We start from the raw sequence: 24,417 nt of genomic DNA, 5'->3' as shown, positions 1-24,417 counted from the left end.
CTTCTATTAAGGTCGTTAAACTGGAGTTGAAGGATATGGGCAGACCAAATCGAAACAATTTTCAAGACAAAATATTTGTAGCGCACGAGGCTTAATTTTACGAACACGTATTAAATATTATTTTAGTAAGAAATGACACGTATGATTTACGTAGTAACGAACGCACGATAATTCTATTTAACACACGTGTTTGTTAAGCCCAGCATAAACAATTCTCATTTACTTTAACGATTCTGCAAATTACTCATTGACCGATATAAGGCAGTAGACCTTCTGTTAGGCGGTGATTTGTTTTTAACTAGCGCAGTAATTACGTATGTTTTAACAGTTATTTATTACTAATTTGCTATAGATAATTAATTTGCAATCTTTTGTTCGATTCAAAGTTATGTTCTATTGAATTGTAAAACTTAATTATATTAATTGAGTAACAACGTCCAGTATAGGTAATTTACACGTTTTTCTTCGGAAATTTTATAGCAATAAAATGTGAAGTGAAGGGTCTGTCTGTTTGAGTAACTCTCATCATATAATATCTCGTTATGACCCATGGTACGAAGATTTTTATCGCTCACCTGGTAACCACGCGGTCGTCGTAGTAATGTAAGGTTAGAGTATTTCTATGTTTAAGCGGGTTTATTACAGAAACTGAAAAATGTATTTTTTTTCTCTTCTAGCCTCTAAATATAGTAAATTATATATAAAACCTACTTACAATGATATATAAATCAGTAAAATACATGTAAAACCTTCTTTCAATGATTTATAAATCGATTGGTGCCGTATCAAGGTTCGTTTAAAACCTTTATCGAGAATATTTTCGGAGTCACTGATCTACCTTTATCTTATAGTTATATCGAAAAGAAAATAAACCGGATATTTTGTTTGACATTGTCTTTGTTTTGTGTAAGTCTTAATGCGTTAATCTAGACATCATTTTGAAATGGTATTAGAATACTTGATATAATATGTTTAATGCTTACAGGTATTTGGTAGAACGATCCATTGTTGACTGTAGGATAGGATGTTAGAGGCACGACGGGTACGGAACCATTGCGTAATAAAATAGGACCCTGTAGAGGCGTTACTGCAGGCTGACCCGAATCTGAAAAATATGGAAATTCAATTAATAATGTATATTTTAAACGATTTGACAAATACCTAAATTTGTTGTAGGGCTTGGTGCAAGCCTGGTAGGTACATATTCATAAAATATTCTACCAACAAACAGCAATACATACATATAGTATATACATGATAGTTTTGTTTTGTTCCGGTTTGAAAGGTGAGTGAGCCAGTGTTATGAGCACAAGGGACATAACATCTTGGTTCCGTAGTTTCTGGCATTGACGATCTTGATGATGGTTAATATTTTTGCAGTATCTACGGGCTGTGGTGACTACTTAACAGGTCATTTGTTATATTAAAAAAATATATATTATACAAATTTGTTACAGTTTTATTTTGAAGAGGGCTAAAGTGGCCTAATAGATTGTAATTTAATTGTAACAGAAGGCGGCGGGTAAATCCTTCGATCACTCAGTGTTCATAGGCTTTATTTGTGCTTATAATTATTTTTGAGTTTGGCAGAGAGGACACTTGCACTGTATTTTCATCAAACCGTATAGGAGCAGCGTGGTGAAAAGAAGCCTTAACCCAGCAGTGGTACATTTACATGCTGTATACTTTACTTTTTACTTTCAATGTGACATTATACAGATACAATAAAATAAATTATGAAATATTTCGTTAATTTTATGTACTATTACTATTTATGAAAATTTGAATAAAAAATCCCCAAAGCAAAAAGCATAAATTCTTTAAAATATAAATTTCAATGTATGTATCATATAAATCTGCGCATAAGTTTCAAGACGATGTCAGTTATTTAATAGTGATATTTCGATGATGAAACGCTAGAAATCTATAAAGCTAGACGGCTTAAGTAGATCACAGACATCTAGACGATAAGTAAAAGCTATTTGTAAATTGTGTGACATCTCGTTGGTAGGTAGACGTTTCATAACATGGGTGCGTCAGATTGTGGTCAGAGGTTACGAAAGTTCTAGATCTTATTTAGGATACATAGTTGCGAGCTACGTTTATTACGTCAGAGCTTCGCACCTAAGTAACCTTTATAGTGGAAAGTAGTGGGAAACCGAAAAAAATTGCAAAGACATTTTCAAGTAGGTTAGCGTCAGTTAGGCGATTAGACGGCATTTTTCTTGCTCAAAACTAAGATAATCACAATTAAAATATTGTCTATACGAGTATACTCATAAAATCACTTATTGAATTAAACGTAAAACTACCACGGGTTCGGAAAAGAAACAAGGTACTGAGTAATTATTCTCTTCCAACATTTTAATAACAGAGTTTAAGTCAATCAGTAATTACAAGCACAAGGGACATAACATCTTAGGTCCCAAGGTTGCTAGCGCATGTAAAAAAAAGATTAATATTTCTTATAGCGCCGATGTCTATGGACAATGACCTATTGCCATCAGGCTCGACCTGGGCGGTTGTGACCACTTCCCATCAGTCGACCCATATTTTGTTTGCTCGTCTAAATATATTATATAATATATAAAAAAAGATCAATACTAACATATTAATTGATAATATGAGCGATGTTAGATTTCTTGCTCTTCTATATAGATATAATAAAATTGGAGTGTTTGTTTGTAATATTAAAACAACCGCTTTTTACCAAATGCATATGTATATGCGGTACATATATATGAAAATAACATTTTTTATCATTTTTGTCTGTCTGTCTGTCTATCAGTCTATGTCTGTCTATTTGTTCCGGCAAATCTCTGGAACGATTGGACCGATTTTGACGGGACTTTCACTGGCAGATAGCTGATGTAATAAGGAGTAGATTAGGCTACAACAATAACTTTTTTGTTAAATTCAAACACGCACGAAGTTGCGGGCACAGCTAGTCTTTAATATAAACCTTATGGTATCTTTACTAATATTATAAATACTTAGATAAAAATTTGTTCGTTTGTATATTGGAGATAATTTCTGGAACTAATGACCCAATTGTACAATTTTTTTTCACTGATAGAAAGCTACATTACTGAGTGCTAAGTCAAATTATATTTATACGTGCGAAACCGAAGATTAAAAAATATATCCAGGGTTAATTTGAACTATTAATACGAATGAGATTGATCAAATTGTAACAAAACCTAGCCTTTGATCGGTATCCCAATATCTTTGTAACTCAAATTAATGCAGCTAACGAAATGTTAAAAATAAAACAAGAATATAATATAACATAAATATTATAACAGACAAAAGTTTTTATAAATTTTAACGGCTGAAGAATACTATAGAAAATTAAGCACAATTAAATATTTAAATATATGTAAAGAGACTAAAATAAGTATACACTTTACACGTGGAAATATTACAATTCTATTATGACGAATATATTGTTGCTATGGTCATATGTTATAAATCAAATTTAGTTTTATAAATAAAATTGTATATATATCGAAATCAATCTTATATGTCGTGTGATATTTATATGACCTAGCTTCCGATTCGCCGGTCAATGCCATTTGATATTACAACACGCTTAATTATCATAATGATGTAAATGAGAGTGAAATCAAAGTATGTTTGTAGAACAGATTCGGTCGTCTCTGATCTTAAATGACATATGAATTAAAATTAATGACTTTATTTTTTAATTAGCGACACACTTGAAATTAGAATATGAACGCTCGTCACGTCATCACGCATCTACTTATATAATACTTTTATTTTTAATGCAGAATATAAATTCGTTCTCTTACTGGTTTGAATACGCAATTTACATTTAAAATGTTCTTTCTATAATAAATAAATGGTTCAGTGGCTGTGGATCTTAATATATTATGACGCCTTTAAAAACGTAATCATAGTAGGTACTAATGAGTTTTTTTGTGCTTAATTAGTGGTTTATGTCTTGTATACTCGGTTAAGAATGATCCAAATCTGATATCTATATTTTGAGAAAAATCGATTTAAAGTCAACGAGAGCTCTTTAAGGTATTTAAAATTTATGGATTATTAAAAAGAAATTTTTTTTTTTTTATACATAATTTTTATTTTAAAATTGTATCATTAGCCATATAAAGTTACATTAAGTATGTGTGTAATATTGACACGAATGTTAGATCATAATATTATATTATATGATACTGGTGTTGACTATATGTAATTAAAGTAGATAGGCAGACTGGCAAATGACCTGATATTAGTGGTCATCACTGCCCATAGAATTTGCCACTGTAATAACCATCCCTTACATCACCAATACGACACCTATCATAGGAACAAAGATGTTATATCCCTTGTGCCTGTAGTTACTGGCTCTCCCACCCTTCAAACCGGAACACAAAAATACTATCTTTTACTGTTTGGCGGTATATATAATATGTGGTACTCAATCCAGATCCAGTCCAGCCGTTAAGAGAATTCCTTCCTATCGACGTCTGTCAGTTAATCATGATAAGTGTTACAATACTAAAATAAACAGTTGACATATCCTAGTATATACACAATACATATTTAAAATATTATTTTCGTGTACAGTGCAAAATTATATAAGTATACAATTATATAGTTTTTAATGATTTCAACAATTTAAGTTAATAAGGCGAATAAACGATAATGATATTTTTATGGTAAAATCGATATCTCGATTATCTCGATTCTCTCGAGCTTCCGGTGTTTAAAACAATAAAATCGTTGGAACTGCGTCTGATCAGAAAATAAAATTTAATTGAGATATTTTATTGTGTCTTGTATTTTGATTCAGTTATAAAACCTCCTCCAATTCTGTGTTTACTTACTTATTTATTTAGTTATTTGATCAATATTGACAAACATATTATTAAAATAAAATGCTAATATACATATTTAAGTGAAACGGTCGAGAATTTGTGTTTGCGCTTGCACTTGAGGTCTATAATATCTTCTTTGAGAATGGGCGCCACTTCGGCCGAAATCGATAAGGGCTTCACTATTAGTTGCAAATAGTCGATCGCGAATACGAAATTGATTCCTACCATATTAAAATCGAAATTCAACTTGTTTAGCTTGCTATCAAAACAAAAAAGTTACAAATTTCTCGTAATCTCAATTATACTTATTTTTTAGCAACATTTGATTTCTAATACTTTGAAGTAAAATTTTATTCAAATACTTGAATCGATCAATGAATACTTATTTATAATAAGTGCGAAAGTAGGTCTTGATGGAACTCAATTTGATGGAATTTACTATGAAGCAACTTTGAATCCCAAGGACGGACATAGGGTCTTTTTTTCGATTGATGTAAGCCTGACGATTAACCTCTAAAATTCGAATGTAACCGCGGGCGACCACTAGTATGTTTAAATAAGGTTTACTCTGTATCTATGTAATGTATAAATACGTAAACAAACAGGTCCAGTATAGTCACCTAAAGTAAGGTCGGTATTTGAAAGGGCTCTTAGTCAAATAAGTTATTTGTATTCGTTGGTCAGTCGGTTTTCGTGAGTAAATTAGTCTATTATTCTCGTTGTCATTTTGCTTTAATCTCTAAATATAATACAATAATTGAAACTAGGTCGTAGCTGCTAGTAAAGTGTTATTTTTCTATTTGCAAGCTTTCTTAATAAGTATGATTTTTGATGGATCAATTCAATTATATATAAATTACAAATTATAAACTTTCCAACAGATCACGAAACAAATATGCAATGCTTGCATATGTAAATAATAAGTGTAGTAATATTATAAAGCGTTGTCTTTTTTTTCGTTTTTCCTTAAAATTACTTAGATGTTTTAAACTACGCAACGAATTTTAATGCAGTTTTCATCAATAACAGAGTGATTCAAGAGGAAGTTTTATTCGTACAATACATGCATATTATAAAATAATATTTCATTTTGTTTGTTCTTTAATCTGGAAGTTGTATATAGGCCCTCTTTATACCCGTGTGAAGCCGGGTCGGGTAGCTAGTATTTCATCAAATGTCTCCCTAACTGAATATTAAAAGGACTTAACTGTCCTAGAAGAAGCAATACTAATAGCAAGCTATTAGACTAACGAAAAAACCATTAATAAATAAGGCAAAACTATTAAATGGGAAGCAAGTGCGTATATCCTATTCGCAATTCATTAAATAAATACAAAAATTGTTATTCAGAGGCTACCACGCATTTCTAAGAAAGTCTTATACAAAATATTCTTATTCAAACCATTGTTTTCTATCAAATAAAATACATGATATATATTATTATTCCACACGAAGCTAATAAATTAAATGGACAAGTCATTTCAATAGCAATGTTTTTGAATAGTAAATAACAAATATTTATGTTTTCTATACAAAAAGTCGTGAGGAAATCTGCATGTACGAAGTGAAATCCTATCAAATGTCAGTTTAACTTGTTGGTTAACAACATCATAGAATAAGCTTAAAACCTTCTTCTTATGTGAAGAGAATTTGGCTGTTTTTGTAATTTATACGGAAAGTACTAGATATAATATTTTATTTACAAATAAATAGATGTCTAGACGAAAAAGTCGCTAATGTGCAAGATCATTATAAATAATATCAGGACACTGGCAGTGTGAAAATATGTGCCATGATGATAAATCGGTAGTTTGTATTTCTATTTTGACATATAGCTTAGCTGCGTAGTTGAAAAAATCGTTTCTGACTTCGCTTGCTAACTAGTTTCACTGCAACCAAACGATATTACGAACGAACAGATTTCTGGATCTTGTATTGTTATTTAAAATCATTATTGATTTTGAAAAAAAATTTAAACTTAATAATGCTTGCTTTAAATATATTTAATGTGCGTTATAAATATTTTAAAAAAAATAAGATACAAAAATCGTCTACAATAAAGTACCTACCACTACTTGTACAAATAGGTTTAATAAATTATTCTTGTAAAACATTGTCGCCGTTCAATTATGGAGGTATATTTTAAGATAGGAATAAAGTTCTTAACAGGAGCTCCGAACCTTTGTTTAAATGTGTACAAGATATTACTGTAATCAAAATTGGTAAGAACATATAGTACACTATTAAAATGAGCATTTCACACTATACATCATACGATTCATGTGAAACCAGCTTAAGAGTTTAATGTGAAAGTGACGTAAATTTAACCCGTCCTCTCGAAGATAATACGCTCGAAAGTGAAACCAAGGTCGGTACTGATGTTTTTATACATACTGTCTTAAAAGTAAAGACGCTTACACGCAATCTTTAACACATAAACACGTATGTTAATAACCGTTTGTGCTGTTGATGAAAACTGGCTGCTGGTTAAGCAATATCTAAATAAAAATGTACCTATATTTTACCTCCTCAAAAATATTTGTACAAAGCAATAACTAAAAACTAATTGTAATAAAACTATAACAACTTTTACGCCTTATTAAGAGATAAAATATTTCTGAGAATAGTTACAAAACTTTAATTTAATGTCCAAAGTTCTTTAGAAAACGCCGGTACACCAGACCCAAGCGAAATTATGTTAATCTAATTTGCAACGATCTCATGTGATATCAGCAAAATGGAAAGTAGTGATCGGGTTATATAATTCGTAACCTTAAGTCTACATTTATAGAACATTGTAAACAATCATGTATCAACGTCTGCGGTAGACTATTCATTGTTTGTATGGCATTGGCTGGTCGGTATTAAAACGATCGAAGGCTTTTGAGTAAGAGCTAAGGCAAGAGAGTTAGCGATATATTTAACAACAACGACCTTGGATATAGAATAGTGCATGGCAATCGTAATAAAATAATCGAACTTTTATTCTGAATTTATGTAACATACGCTTCGCATTTGATACTATATTATAAATAATATATATAAATAAATTATTAGGTTCGCTGTTATTTTTGATCTTAAGCCGTGTCCGAAGGCTGCCTGCTATCGACTGATAGTGGAAGTAATTGGACCGATCGTGCAAATTCAATGTCTTGTAGGTAGGTATTAAAACTATTTAGCGGATAACAATCTAATTGTAACGTATCTAAGCAATTTATATCAATCAATAATCTTTAATAAGACATAAATGAATGCCTAGTACTTAACATATAATGTTTTAAATATTTTGAACAATTACCTGATCCCGGTACGTCTTCATAGTAATCGTCGTCGTCGTAGTCGAGTATAGCGTGTAGTTGTGTTTTACCTCCTGAACCGCCTGTTTCTACTTTAGTGAAGCCTCGAGGGCGATCCGGAGGTATTTGTCCATTTGTACCACTATTACCACTAATTTTATTTCCAGCCTCATTTTGCTTCCGCGATGCCGATTGAGTTGACGGTGTCGCAGGACCACTTACAATATTAAAGTTTTGGTTTGAGACGCCATCAAACCTTCGACTAGATGGTGGACCAGTTGTGGTCGCGGGCATAAAAGGTATATCCGCATAACCGGGATTATAAGGTGGTCGTTGCCCTGCATTTTTTCCATTATTTCTTTGTGCATAGTCGTAATCGCCAGCGGGATCATGAACATATTGTCCTGTATTATCATAATTTGCATTGATGTCATGAACTCGCTGATTTTCTATTTGTAAGTCGAGTCTCGTATTTTGCTGGTATATTTGTGTATGTAGCTGACTATTAAAAGGATTTTGAGGAACATTATTTTGTTGTGGATAATGTGTGAATTGGTTAGGTGGAGGCAGATACGCTGTACCAGCACGTTTTCTGACCTTTGATTTTCTTGGCTGTTGTATATTAGGGGGTGGTATGAAGGGTTCGTTGCCAGTGTACTGTGCTGCGTATTCTGGTTGTTGTTCTTCAGGAGAATAAAGAAGATCGTCTAGTTGTACTCGCAAAGGGGCAGACGATGTTGCCGCGAGCGCAGGTGTTGCAGCATTGAGACTGGCCACCGTAAAATTCGCCAAAGCCATGATTCAATATCCGCTCGACATTGCCTTAAATGTCAACTCAAATATTTATGCGCTATTACGATCGCGCTTGCATAATAATGTAAGCAGCGTGGGATAGTCAGCTGCGCGAGCGTCTTCTCATTGTAAAAACAAAGAATACACTACACTGCCACTATATTTCACTGAATCACTTTCAAATACGTGCACCGCGTTTACCTGCAACAAATTAATACATATTATATACAAAGTTTAATCGTATTACATTTTTAAATTACCATACAACTTAACTTTATATTTTAATAAGTATCGCAAATTAAACTCTGTTATAATCTATTCTTGAATGATAATATTGCCTAGATTTAAACTTATGATATCGGCGCCAACTGAACCAGTTTGTATGGTCGCATACAAAGGTTTATAGCTGGATTTCCCTCGTTTCGTGATATCCTTGCCACTTTACAAATGGCATTCGTATTTAAAGGCACAAGTCGTGATCAACGAACGTCGATTGCAGATGCTTTTGGTACCGAAATAGGGAAAAACCGATCTTAAGATGAAACATTCGCCTTTGTCCTTGTATATACAATAGTTACTTGTTCTTAATTTCTCACTAATGCTTATAATAGTTGCTTCATTCGTCTTTGTTTCGAATTCATATATTAACGTTTTTATTAATTTCATGAAATTCAATAAATAATTTGTTAATTCACCGATGATCCGACGTCACATAACAACAAATCCCAATTGGAAAGCAATAAGCTTAATAATATTATCCTCGGAAGATCTAGGTACAAATTTTTGTTTTAATTTAACATTTTAATTTTTGTTAGTTTTTGATAAAACTAAATTTTACAAAATTTTCAATCAAAAAATTTTCATCGATAAAACAAAATGTATTTCTATTGTCTCGGTGTTCTAACACACAAAACGTTCAAAATCTTCAAGCCTTGATCCAGCCATTTTTATATAAGATCCTGTTATTGAACAATACATATATGTACATTGTGCACGTGTTCTAAAACAAGGATGCAACAGCTCATATGGTTATAAATTTTCGTTTGTGTAATATTCGTGTTGTCCTCGCACGTCTGACGCGACCACTATCACCGAAGAGCATCAGCTTCACGACAGTACATGTCAAAATGTATGTGTCATAGACGTGGACGGTAACATGCCTTTTGAAGGAAACTTAGACGAAAATGTAATCTATTGTTTAGATACGTTTAACCTTGCTCACAAAAATATTTTTTTAACTGCTAAAAGTATATGGGCGTTGTCGTTTAAATCTATCCACGAATTGGGAAGAAGTAAATGTTGGAGAAGATACTTTTTGTGAATTAATTTAATTTCAATGAGTCTTTTGAATATCTCATATACTAAAAATATTTATTTATAATGTTCATATCTATGTGTTTTTATTTCGTTTACAAGTTCGAATTGAAACTATGCACAATTGTTTGGTACTTTCATAAACATTGTTTGCAGTATGCAGTATCCACCAATTTGCTTTGCAGTAGCGTGTTGGAGAAAGCTCCAAATCTTCTCCTCGAAAAGGAGATGAGCCTTAGTCTAGCAATGAGGTATTTCAGGCTGTAACTAAACTTACCAAAGCAGAAGAACTGGTGACGCACGTGTTCTTTTGATATTTGTTTACCATAAAATATTCGAACATTTATTGCAAGACATCACATAATAAGAGAAACTAAACATTTTATAATAAAATAAAAGTATCTCCATTGAAAATAAGTTGATTTTTTTTTAACTTATTTTCTCATGATACAACGCTCTGAGTTTCATTTCAATTTTTTCTTTTAATTTAAAAAGATAAGTCTAGAATTTAAAAATATGCTTTCTCAACGCTCTACATTTTAAAGACTTCAAGATTTACTTGAAAATATGACATCAAAACGAGTTATATAAGTAATATGTAACACAGAAAACAATAGTGTTTCATAATCGAACGCATTGTTTATAAATTATTCTGAATAGGTACTTTTTATCTCCTTCTAACCTTCTTTCAACGTTATATTTAAGTGGGAAAATTCCCGATCCAATACATCGTAACATAGTTTTTGCTAGACTTCTTTCGCTATTATTCTATTTAACTTTGTATCCTTATGTTCTAATTTGAAAAGGAATAATTGCCACAAAAAATATAACTTCTTAAGTCCCTTTGTTGTAAGCCAACAAAAATGACTCTATAAATGAAGTTACTTAGTTTTGCTCTCATACGTAATTATTTCACCAAAAACTTTTGCGCGTTTGGCAGTCTTTTTGAGTTACTTTTTTGTATTAAATTGAATTTCGATCTTTTTCTCCGAATGAACGAATTAATTCATTTATAACCATTGTCGCTTCGGATGATATAAGTATTCTAACGATATACCGAACATAACAATACTTTCAGGCATTTTAAAGTTATACTCGTAATATAAATAAACTCACTTACATACATATATTTTTTATCTTTATTTATTTAACCATAGGAGTTAATTTTTTGTTGCTTAGTATCCTTAACCTAGACGTTAGATACATATACACAACATTTGTTATATGTATACTAGATATTTATCAGGGTTCGCGGATATATATCAGCGGATATATATCATGATATATATCAATTGATTTTTTCCTATCTTCTGAACAACACTCATAGATCTATGCTTAAGGCCTGACTCTGAATGATTATTTTTTATGATTAGTCGATTGCAAATTAATATTAAAATAAAATTAGTTGATTTATCTCATAAACAAATGAAGATTATTATAATAATAAAAGTTATTTGTTTTTTAAGTGTTCATTAAAAATTTATTTATCAAATAGATAGACACTAATTCCTTTGTTACTTTTTTTTAATAAAAAATGTGGTATTTTGACTCTTGTATTATTTTACAAATTCCTTTTTAATTGTTTACAGAATGAAATTCGCTTCGTTGTCTAAGCCTGGATATATATCATATATATATCGGATATATATCAAAAAATTGGATTTTTGATATTTATTATAAAAATCGGATTTTTTCGAACCCTGATATTTATACATGAATCCTGAAACTTACATCTTTAGGCAGGCGTGTTATAATTACAATTATTTTACACTAGTTGTAATTTTCTTCAAGTGTTTTTATTGAGTAGGGTTGATTTACATTTAAAACAATTCTATAAAATGTCGATTTAAATGTACTTAAAAAAGTCTAATTGAATAAAGTATATTTTGATTTGATTTGAGTCAACAGGTGACTTAAGAGCTGGCAGCTTCCTTAATGTATGTGTTTGGCTGTACAAAGGGGAAATGTTGCCAGTATTTTAGACAAACTTCATTTTCGATTCGAATTTTGTAGATAGTCGATAGTTCATCCACTTGCCTTTATTTCACTTAGATATTCGTGCAATGTGTTAGTTATAAGGAAAGGTTTTCTCAGATTATTACGACTGTTGTGCTTAATATTTCGATTGTTTTTCGTGGTAAGCTGGTTTTCAGCCATTTCAGGGATCGTTGAGATGAGATAAGTGAGAATTTTAATTGACACATTTGTTCTACGCGATCTTTTTTCGTCGACCACAAGATGAAAAGTAAGAACAAATAAAGTATGTTGACCAGTTTGCTATTGGTTACGATTTACGTCAACATACACACACACACATACAGGTAAAACTTTAAAATATTTATGGCTTCTACTCAAATCTAAACACTTCCTCAATAAATGATTTAATAACAATATTTTAAATATAAATTAACTGCCTGTCATTCTTTTATTATATGTAATATTTTCTTAGCGCCACGATCAATCTGAAGGTTGTAATTGCTTGTAATTATATTGTTTTATAGTAGCAGTCTACAAGTAATACTTTTTTGCTGTGTTGGAAATATGTTTTCTATTATAAAAACATACCGTCGACGTGATTAGTAAATAACTACTTTTTTATTAATAAAAGGTAAATTTTTAATATTGTTAGGTACATTCGAATAAAGTTAATTGAAAATTCAATAATAATTACTTAATTTTTTAACAATACAAATACAATAGACTATGACACAGAACTTTGGACAACTCAATTAATAACCAGATTGTCAACTTTGATATTTTTTGCTAACGTAATTAACGTTTGTTCCTGATCAGCGCAAAAAGCTACCATAGATATAACAATTGGTTTACAAATTTAAACACTATTATCAAGACGAATTGCAAAACGTAACAGTGTCCAAATGAAGCAGGAACGACTTTTAGCTTAGTGAAGAGATCTAACAGGTATCTAACCTTTAAACCAGTGGGGCTCTTACGGTTAGAGCATAACAACTGTTGTTTAAAAATATTTGTTGCGGATTGATATCAAACCAAATCAACAAATTATAATCGGTAGTATGGGCCAAAAATTCCATAATACTGATTTATCGACTGCAACATTTATCAATCCGCAACAAATATTTGATAGCAACAGTTACTATGCTTTAAGCTGAATAGCCTCACAGAGCACTACAAATGTTAGTACATAGTGTTGCCACAAGTAAATACGATAAGGGTATAAACTAAGATACTTACACTTAAATGTGGCGTTGTATAGCAATATTTTTGGTTAAAAAATTATAAGATAATATTACAATAAATAATTTTGTTTTATTATTTTAATTGCTTTTTATAATAGTATGCTTTTAGTTCTTATTTTTGAATCTATTATTTGTTTATTTATTTTATAAAATTAAAGACTTGCATAAGTTTTAAAGTTTTAAATAGCTACTGTATTGAATGAGATGCGGATGATTTATAATTAGGTGCCAAAAAAAAAATCCAATTACAATAATTTAGTAACAAAGGACACGTTATTTGCATAACTAAATCGATGTCTACCAATTAGTCATTTAAAATGTTCTATGTGTAAGGTATGGGTTTGAAAGAATGGGTGCCTTTCATCGACATACTAGATCGACGGTATGTTATTTACACATGTAAAAAAAATCAAATTTAAAGTGAGTAAATAATCGTTTCATAAGTTTTCTAAACGCACAGTTAAAATTATGTAAAATATACCTCCTTAATTATAGTTGTTAGCAGTTGTTCCGAAAGGGATACTTCGATTAAAATGTACTGTCACTTTTGCATACGGAAAGAGGATGTTGAAAAAATTACTCTATTTAATATTTTTTCAATTTTAGGTAACATTTTTTGTCTCATGGTCAGGACTCTGGTATTCCTGGCACTGTCGTACTTAGCTTTACCCGGATCTACTGACGAGAACGTGGTAGGTTTTTAGTTTTTTTTTTATATATGTTATATTATATTACTTATTTTTAGTATTGTATTTCATATATTGGACATGATTTTATTATTATTTTAAATATATGTAATTCTAAAATAAAAGTAGCCTAAGTTACACCTTATTACATGAACTATCTGCCAATGAAAGTCAAAATCGGTCCAGCCGTTCCAGAGATTTGCCGAAACAAACAGACAGACAGACAAAAATTGTTAAAAAAAAAGTTTTGGTATATGTATGTACCATGTATACATACATATCCATTTAGTAAAAAGCGGTTATTTTATTATTACAGACACTCCAATTTTATTATATGTATAAATATTTTAATTTATACTGTATTTTTTCTTATGTTGCTGTTTATTTTTTTTTTTCATGTTTTCATCATCATGATGATGATGATGATGATGTTGAAAACATTTCATTTTAAACGTTTCCGTGTCTCATGTAAGTCCGGTCACCAAAAAATTTTTTTATAGCCACCCAGAAGTAAGTCTATAAATTATAAATATTATTCCCTCGAATACCTTAGATAACATGGGAACCCTCCATTAATTATATGGCCAACTTGGGTTGACACATCCCAACAAAGAGTACTCAAAATAAAATTAATATTCCGTTTTTCTTTTTAAAAATGATGATATGCTATGACAGATTTGTTATTTCATTTTTAAGATGTTTCAAGATGGCCCCCAATTCTGAGTATCCCAAATTTATGCATTATATCCTTACAATTATGTAAATTCAGGAAATGTATATTATGGGCAATAAATAAAAATTATAAATGTATAGTATGTACACAGTAAATGTATAAAAAAGTATGATTTTTTTATATATAAATAAGCAAGTATTCAGTCAGATAACGACCTTGTCACTTTATTTCGAGCAATACTTACTCATTGGAATGTAACAGTGACCGTGAATACAAATGCTTCAAATATTTTTTATTGCAGTCATAAAAATTATAAGTTATTACTTGTAATACTATACGGTCATAAAATGTATAGACATATACAATATCTGATGAATACTTTTATACGACAAAGGAATTATGCAGGAACATAATATCCTACATACTTATAAAACTGTTCGATACGTTCGAGTGGGTTATTTTTAACAAAAAAAAATAAAAATGTTTTATTAGGTTTAGAAAGGAAAAGGGTTTTTTTAAGGTTTTCCAACATGTAAGATACCAGAGATCCCATTAAATGTGTAATTTTCCATTTATTGAATAATCAAAGCTTTACTAAGCCGATGTAGGTCTCGGCAGCTTTGGCGCCCAGTTACAGTTTCCTACGTTGTACTCAATTAGTACAGAATATTAAAAAGAAACGACTTGCAAAAGTATAGTAGTGACAAACAGTGATATCGTATTTTTCATAGTATGGCAACGATATAATCTATTATTTGTTTTCAATGAATTAAAGACCACAGCCAACACAAAAAATGCCATTTCTAATGGAATTTAATAATTTTAAAAAATTACCTATATTTTTCCCATTTGTTTTATAACAAAACAAATAGCAACTTTATATTAAAATCAAGAGTGTTATATGCAATAAAAAGAAAGTTGGTGTCATTTTGTGGATATTTAATTTTTTTCGACTGCGCCAAAGTATACCGTGACCCTGTTCCGCCAATCATGATGACGTAATAGTCGATTGATGATTACTTGTGTTACTGGAAATTATACCACGAAACTATACCACGGTATATTTGCTATATAAAATGTTCAAGTAAACCTTTGAAGACTTATTACGTTTTTACTCAAAAAAAAAGTAAAATAATAAAATTGTTTTCTTGTACTGAAAGTTTTTTTTTTCGTACAATTATACTAATTTTAAGTATGCAAAGTTTATCCGAATAAATATTTTCACATTCTTATCCTCATTCTAAAGAAATAAAGACGCAATTAATTAACATCCCATTGTTGGGCAACCCTATCATTAAGAGGAGAGTAGTCGTCTTAAGGAGACATTTTGGAATTTATTCAAGAAAGCGGCTCCAATGCAGGTTCATGGATACAAATGTGGCAGAATTTCATTCGATACTAGCAGGTTTTCCTTCGCCACTGAGCGCAAGAATAATTATAAACACAAACTAAGCCCATGAAAACCCAGGAGTTTGTCCGGGTTTGAATCCGCAATCTTCATTTAAGATTTACGTTTTATTGTATTTCTATTTAACTTATTAAGTTCATTTCAAATATATCATATTTATAACCGAGTTGTCAACCATCCCATTTTTCTAGGGCATGTGGTTTTTGTAGTGTCCTAACATGTCGTGGGTATTTTTTTTTATCATAATACTGGTCTTTAAAAGCTTCCTGATAATGTCATGTATTTTCAAATTCGCACAACACTATTGCAATCTTTACGTTACGGGTGGCCTCATGACTCCCGAATGTTCAATGTTTCTATCTATCCGTTTCTTCCAAATTCGAGTTCTACTTTTTAAATTTGGGGTTAGCAACCCTAATAACAATATTTAGTAAAGTTTGGAATAATATTGTCACATTGAAAAATATATAACACTCAACTAGCAGACCAGTGAGGTGATAAACACAGGCCTGTGCCTGGGGTACTATTATCACAAGCTTTGTATCCCTTTAGGGTAAGTAGTCCCTTGAATCATCCTGGGAATGAAGTAATTATAGTTTTAATTTGCCATTTATTGTTGATGTTAGTCACTTTTGAACAAGGTTTTGTTTGTTAGTAACTGACTTTTTTTCGGTAATATATAATGTATAGCTGACATTTTTCATTATTTTTCATACTTATTTTGCTAAAATGTTTACTCTTGTCAGATAAAATTTTCTAAATGGCATCCTAGTAATGTTCTATCCAAGTAATTCTTTGAAGTATTGCTAGTGTTTTTTATTCCACAAAAAGTTATTTTGTTGATTGAGAATAAATTAATTACACTTGAAATTTGCTATTTATTATTAGTTAGTCACTTTTGGACCTGGTTTTATTGATATCAACCAACTTTTTTCTTGATAATTAGTCAATGCAAAAAGGTATCTATAATTTTTGACATCCGTCTCTTTACAGATTTCTTTTTTTGTAAATTTTTCAAGAATACATTCCAGAAAAGGACTGTCCAATTGAAGTAATGCTTCGATGGGGAAAAGTATGTAAGATCAAATTATACCAAGAGTAGCACTTACAACTGCGTGGTTGGATTAATAATTAGCGTATAAAGTTGCAGATCTTCAAGCAAGAATAACTATTGTGTTTCTTCTAAGAACCTCTCAGTAACAGGCAAGGTACTAAAATACCAACGGGTTCTACGTCTAAACTCTCTCAAGCCGTAAGGTTTCACCGTCCCAGCATATTATAATAGAGAGAAAATAAACTCAATGTACATATGTTTGCAACCTTGCCTAAGCTATAACATAATTGGCGCAGATGAGCCAACAAAAACTAGAGTACCATGGTCGATTTCGGTCAGAAGGACGTAATCATCATTAGTAGTACTTGAAATAATAAAATATTTGGATATTACCATATAATTTTAAGAACGTTTATTTATAACAAACAAGCTTAACTTGCGGTTTTACCCAAACAAAATTTACTCCTTCGGGGGTGAATTTAAAAAAGTAGCCTATGTCCTTCCCGGGCACTCAAATTATCTCCACTTCCAATTTCATCTAGATCAGTTCAGCAATTTAAGCGTGAAGAGGTAACAGACAGAGTAATTTTCGCATTTGTAAATTCAGTATAGAGTCAGATGGGAAAAAAGTGGTCGAAAAATTGTGAACGGCACATACATACAAACATTTTTTTATGTAACGGATCAATTTCAGTTAAATTATAAACACAATCACAATCAGTCTAGATTTATTATAAACTATCTGTCGCAATTTCACGCTAACATTAGCATTATCTATTCATTTATCCTGTGTCAATACTAATGGTAGAATCATCTGTACTCTGGGCCACCTCAATTAGATTGTCCTAATTCGTTCGACGCTCAAATAAATATTTATATATTTTATATGTAAGATAAATCATCTAGGTTTATTAATAATTTTGTGCGGATCTACGATAGACCCGATGGAAACCTATTCAGAATTATCGTTAAAGAATAATGATTTTCAGTCGACAACATATATCCGTAAAATTCGTATAATCGAAATATTTCGATAGTAAATCCATAAAATTCAATGACACGAAGTTCAATGGGCGGCCATGTTTGACGTTTCCGGGTGCGTTCAGTAAGTGTGTTCCAAATAATTATTTCGTTCAGGGGTACGGTAAACTAAATGGAAACTTATCCACAACAAATTATTAATAAATGATAAACAGTATTTGTTTAGTTTTATTTATTTACCTGATCGGATCCGGATTTTCATCTAGTATTGATATTATTAATTTGACATTTTAACATAAAATAAACAATTCACAATATATATATATAATAAAAAGCCACTTATCTTTAGTAATCAATGATTTGTCATCAGACATTTACATGCTCTGAGTTGACATGAATAATTTGTTTTTATGATATGTCGAACTGGCTAATGGGCCACCTGATGCTAAGTGGTCATCACCACCCCACCCACTAGCAACTTTGTGAGCTAAGATGTTTCTTGTACCTATAGTTACACTTGCTCACTTACCCAACAAACCGGTAGAATAGCTGATGAGCGAGTGGTACCTACCCAAAAGGGCTTGCACAAAGCCATCTAGTATAAATATTGATACTTAAATAATAATAATCATTGCTATTCTTTAAGAATTCACTCTTGACGTATTGAAAACCGACATACGGCGATAAGCATTTTTGGTGCATGTACGCTTTAAGAAACATAAGAGTCGATATCGGAATGACTTTTGTGACATTTTACATTTTTGACAGACATTTCCTCTGCGGTGAGTTTCGAGTTTAATCCTATAGAATATCTCTACAGTTATCTCTGTTCGATGTATAATGTGTGTATGATTAAACGTTGAAATATTAATAAGTGAAATCAATCAACGTCTCTATATACTGTTTGTTATGAAATAAAATTATTAAGAAATGGTTTTATACTACAATATTTGTAAATCATTAATTTATCATACATATGAATATAATTATAATTTAATGATAAAACGTCATTTTTTACGTAATCGATCGATAACCGTAGAGTTGGGTTGAATGGATGCATTGAACTCTGAAACTACAAGTACGAATTCGATTCAGCCCTTTTATATAATAGTAATAATAAATTTACTGGCTTAGAAAACAAATATCACAAAAAATTGCTTATAATCTCTGTACATTACAAATAGATTTAGTTTAAAATTAAAGATTATTTTTAGATAAGTACTAAAATGGGATTGCACCTTAAAAAGAGTGAAACTTATCACTTATCATCAATTTATGGGCTTTTGTTTTAAAGATAATAAGCCCATTTCTTAGTGGGAGATTAAAGTAAATATTAAAACCAAGCAATACCATAGTAATTTAAAGACAAAAAACGTTATTTGTTAAAACGAGCAACTGTTTTAAAAATCTCGCTCTTTTTTGTGTGTGCGTGTGTGCCATTCTAGTAAATTATATGAAAGCGACACCATGCATAATCCGAGTAAAACCTCTGGTAATAGCTAGGTAACAAATCATATTTGAATACCGCCAAAGCATATAATTTGTATGCTAATTAAATACATAATTTGATAAGTTATCCTTTATAATTTATATAAAAAAAAAAAAATTTAGCAATATTACCTATATGCTAACCTTACAAGATACGACACGATTACAATAATGATCATAAAAAACGTAAAATAAAATAAGAGTTATGTCCTTGGTCATAATTAAACTTAAAAGCACTCATTATACTATTAGTGATAATGTGATAGTGCATGGTGAGGCCTGTAAATAGTAGAACATTTGCTTTGAGGCCTGTAAATAGTAGAACATTTGCTTAGATAATTTTGAAATGTATTTTATTTTATTTCGATGTGATATTGTATCTACTGTCGGTTGTCCTACTGAAAATAAAATAAAATTAGTCCCTTAAACCATTTTATGGAGGACAATTGTGGTTATTTTGATTAATTACTGAATAAATACCTTTTATAGTATTGTTTGTCTTTGTAAAATAAACATTAAAAGCGGATTCGTGATTTAAGTGATCTTGATGAAAAAACTATTCGATCGTTTAGTAAAGAACAAATAGAATACGATATTCGTGGATAAGCGAATATATTTGAAGCATTGATCACAAAATGTTATGGATTAAATAAAATACATATAAGGACTAGCGCCCTGCCCCGGCGTGTCTCAATTTATTATTAAAGCACATGTTATGAAATAACTACAATTTGGGTATAAATTGTAACTACTTCATAACATGTTAGCACTCTGGAATAATGTAGGTTTCTACTAGATTTTTTTTTTATATATTTGGATAATCCAGAGATTGCCCCCTACATACAAACAAACAAATTTTAACTTTATGATAATATTGTAGATTAGTAAAAACATATTTACATGTGATTTAAGATAAGAGATCTTAAATACGAGATATTAATTAATATTAAATATTTAGTTTATTAGAGCGAGATGGATCAGTGTTCAACTATTGCAAATGCCACCGAGATTAATTTACTGATTTAATTTGTATTCATAATTCATCCCGTGCTAGGAGATGAAGGAACTCAAACACTCGACCTCGAGTGGAAACCATCATGAATAACGGATGAAATTTTGCCAGATGTAAATCCACCAACCCAGTGGAACAGCGTATTGGAATAATGTTATTTATTAGTTTATATAAGACAAAATAACAAAATCAAAGAAACATCGTTCAGTAAAATGGAATACATTAAAATCACTGTAAATAAATGGCGATCGTTGTTAAAGTCGATTAAAATTCATATAAAAACTATCTCTTGAAATTTATTATCCGTTTGGACTTATTAACTCTTTCGATCAATTTAGAACAGCCTTGGAGATGTGTTGAAGACATGTTTTTACGCAAACCTCGAATCTCCGATCCAATCAAATTTCGCCAATGACATAAGGCCATTGCTATTAAGACGTAAGTTTGTTTATGCATTACAACATTTGAGATTAAATTAAGGTAAAATTAATACTCGGATACATTTTTGATATTGCATAATATTTACAGAAATAATCATGTTATTATTTATCGGTAATTACTTTACATTCAATATATTGCAAGACGTTTTTATATCGTATTAATTAATTTTAATTATATCGTAAGTTTGCAAACTCAGCTATTTTTGAATAAAATATAAAACAAGACATTACCTTATAAAATTAAACAGAAGAACGTCTAGTGTACGTGACGAAACAAGTACATATATAAAGCACACGTAAATTAAATAAACTATACTCTCATAATTATATATTTACCTTTATTCCTCGTTAACGCCTTCACGGAATTGTTAAACCTTAATGTTTATATACCCTAACAAACAATAATTGTCCACAGATAATCTAGAGTACGTAATTGTTTAAAGGAATGTTTTCAATTTGAATTTCGAATAAGTTCACGTTAGAATTTGGCGGGCTTTATTTTTAGCGGTAAACGCGTGCGTACTGGTAGCCGGTCGCGCGTACACTAGAATGACGCGAACCGTGTACTTTTACTCCGACTGTCTTATTGTCACTGGTCAGCAGTCAGCTGTACGGTGTACAACCGTCAACAGTGAGCCTTCAAACTTCCGATGATATATGTGTTCCGGCTGGTATCAATGGTTAAATTGTGGACGCGGAAACTGTAGCGGATCGAATTCTTTTGAGCATTGTGTGTGGCTGTCAGGGAATTACGCCATTTTTTACGATATGATCATCGGGTCATTTTCCCGGACCCAATAGTCCGCTTGCGGTTCGCACTATCAACTGTGCCTTAAATGTAATGCACAATGCGCACCGACGCTATTGCTAAAGGAGCACATTATATTTAATATATTATATTGTAGTTTATTTATTCCTATTGTATATTTGACGGAAATATAACGAGATCACAATTTTTAGTCCAAAATCGCTAAAGAAATGCAGTCTGAAGAGCTCATAGCCAAAATTTTTAAACACTACTAGATATCAACAAACGTGTGGTATTAAATAGTAAATATTATTGTCATTGGTATAGTCTGGCCTTAAATTGTTATAGCATTAATATTATTTACAAAGTTTAGTAGTAGTATTCCTTACAAAGTATGAAATGTTTATGTACCTTTGCGATATATCAAATATGTAACTATACTAAATGATAATTTATAATAGTTTCAGTACATTTATTCCAAGGACGTTACTCGAAAGGAAGGAAAATCTAATCTAAATAAATACAAAAATATACTATTACTATAGTATTTATATACTTGTATATACTTGTATATACTTATACAAGTAATAAAGACTTTATTTTCAACTAACTTCACAGAGATGTGGTAAGTATTATGTATTCTTATTTTGATTGTTTAATATTTGTATTTCTAAGGTTTAAAAACATTGACGTTCGACGTCTTATGACCCACCCTTAAGCAAGTCCCTACAATGTTAAAGAAATATCTATGTACGCCTTTATTTTGACTATTGTTTTATATTTAAACTTATACATATCGCAAATTTAATAAAAAAAAAGTAATTATGTTCTAACCTAACCTAACCGACATAGTAATTTTTATTTTCAGGAGAGTCTAAAGAAAATTACCCCCATTCTACGAATAGAAGAAGATCAGTGGCCTGAGTGTCATCCAGGCCGCAGGATGAACAAAGCCGTTTAGTAAGGCTGTCTAGGCTTGTCTAGGCCGTCAATTAAAAGTCAAATTAATTTAATTTGCTAGGACACACATTTTTTGGAATAAATATTTGATATTCTTATAACATTGGGTATCTGTAACATTTAATGACGCTCATATAAGCCTTAGATCCGCTGTTATACAAATGACTTGTTATGCTAGGGCTGTCAGTAGTTTTAATTTATTATACTACACATATTTTAACTAACTAAATAGTAATCAATAATCATAGAAAGAAAGTTTTTTTTCTTCAGAATTAAAATATTTTATCATCAGCAGTAGCCAATCACAATCCACTACTGGACATATGCCTCTCCCAAAGTACGTCAAAGCTCCTAGTTTTTCATCTTCCGCATCCAGTCAGGTCCCGTTACCCTCTTCAGATCATCAGTCCACCAGGCGGGGGTATCCTGCGCTGAGTTTGCCGATCCGTAAAAATCATTCGTCTGTTTACATTTATATTTCGGCACCTACATAAGTCATGGCAGGTAATACGCTTTGTCAATACTTTCGTTTTCAAATATTGCGGTATAGGCGACATCCCTTCGGCGTAAATCAGTCCCGGCACGACATGCCTGTTGAACATGACCTCGGTCTTGTCCAAGTTCATACCGAGTCTAACTTGATTTACTCGCCGCCGAACATTATAGTATCGTGCTGTAGCCTTATCAAAAGACTCGTTCTGAGGGCTGGAACTCGTCAAATTGTCTTTCAAAAAGCTTCACTTCGAAATAATTAGTTTAGTAATATTTTTACATCTATTCGTATGTTCACAGATATATTTTATGCAACAAGTGTCATTTCAATGTGTAGACGTGAATTTAATTTTCTTTAATGGAGCGGTTTTTTAAGTAATTATTACTAGTAATCAAGTGCCAACCCTTAATTTGTAAGTTGACTTTGACATCCGCGACGTATAGCGACGTTGGGAAACCCAAACTTAACAGGAGTACCCACCTACACTATTTGCTGCGGCATAATATAAAAGATTTATAAATATTATGTATATTAGACAATTGTAACAAACTACATACAAGGTGACTCAAGGCTCCCGATTGAACGTCTAGTTCAGTAATAGCGAAATTTTACTGCAACGGTCTGCAAATAACCACTACTGAGCTAAGGCCTCATCTACTTTTGTGGCGTGAAGATTATTTCACCATTGATCAAGAGCGGTTCGGTGATACATGTCACGGATATTCATCCGAATGTTTTCCTTTACAGCCGAATACTAGATGAATCAAGAAATACACATAAAAATTTCAATGGTGCTTTCCTGGATCGAATAGCAAACACCGGTAAAGATTTACATGTTCTAACCACTTGACCATATCGGTATCAGTGACTGATGGTGAGTTAATATTTATTCGCGGGGAACATTCGTATTGCGTAAAGGTCACCGTATTCGCTGTGTACGCCAAATCGCTTTCGTTTCTTTTTACTGTCGGTATTTGTATTTAATCGTTTTTAAGCTCATTTTGATATAG

General features: G+C 31.2%; 1 protein-coding gene across 1 annotated transcript in view; it reads right to left on the bottom strand.

Moving 5' to 3' along the window:
* LOC113400297 (protein spaetzle 3) overlaps nt 1–21,803 on the bottom strand; it is a 41,413-nt gene extending 19,610 nt beyond the window's left edge. Inside the window, exons 1-3 of the mRNA XM_026639819.2 lie at nt 21,543–21,803; nt 8,143–9,133; nt 984–1,105 (exon numbers count right to left, since the gene is read on the bottom strand). Of these exons, the coding sequence (XP_026495604.1) occupies nt 984–1,105; nt 8,143–8,938 (918 nt within the window). The 5' untranslated portion in view covers nt 8,939–9,133; nt 21,543–21,803. The remainder of the gene's footprint in view (nt 1–983; nt 1,106–8,142; nt 9,134–21,542) is intronic.
* Nucleotides 21,804–24,417: the final 2,614 nt, after the last annotated feature.

This window comes from Vanessa tameamea, chromosome 17, assembly GCF_037043105.1.
Source record: "Vanessa tameamea isolate UH-Manoa-2023 chromosome 17, ilVanTame1 primary haplotype, whole genome shotgun sequence".
Taxonomy (NCBI): Eukaryota; Metazoa; Arthropoda; class Insecta; order Lepidoptera; family Nymphalidae; genus Vanessa; species Vanessa tameamea.
Note: the sequence above shows the minus strand (reverse complement) of the source record. Positions and strands in the feature narration are given on the sequence as shown.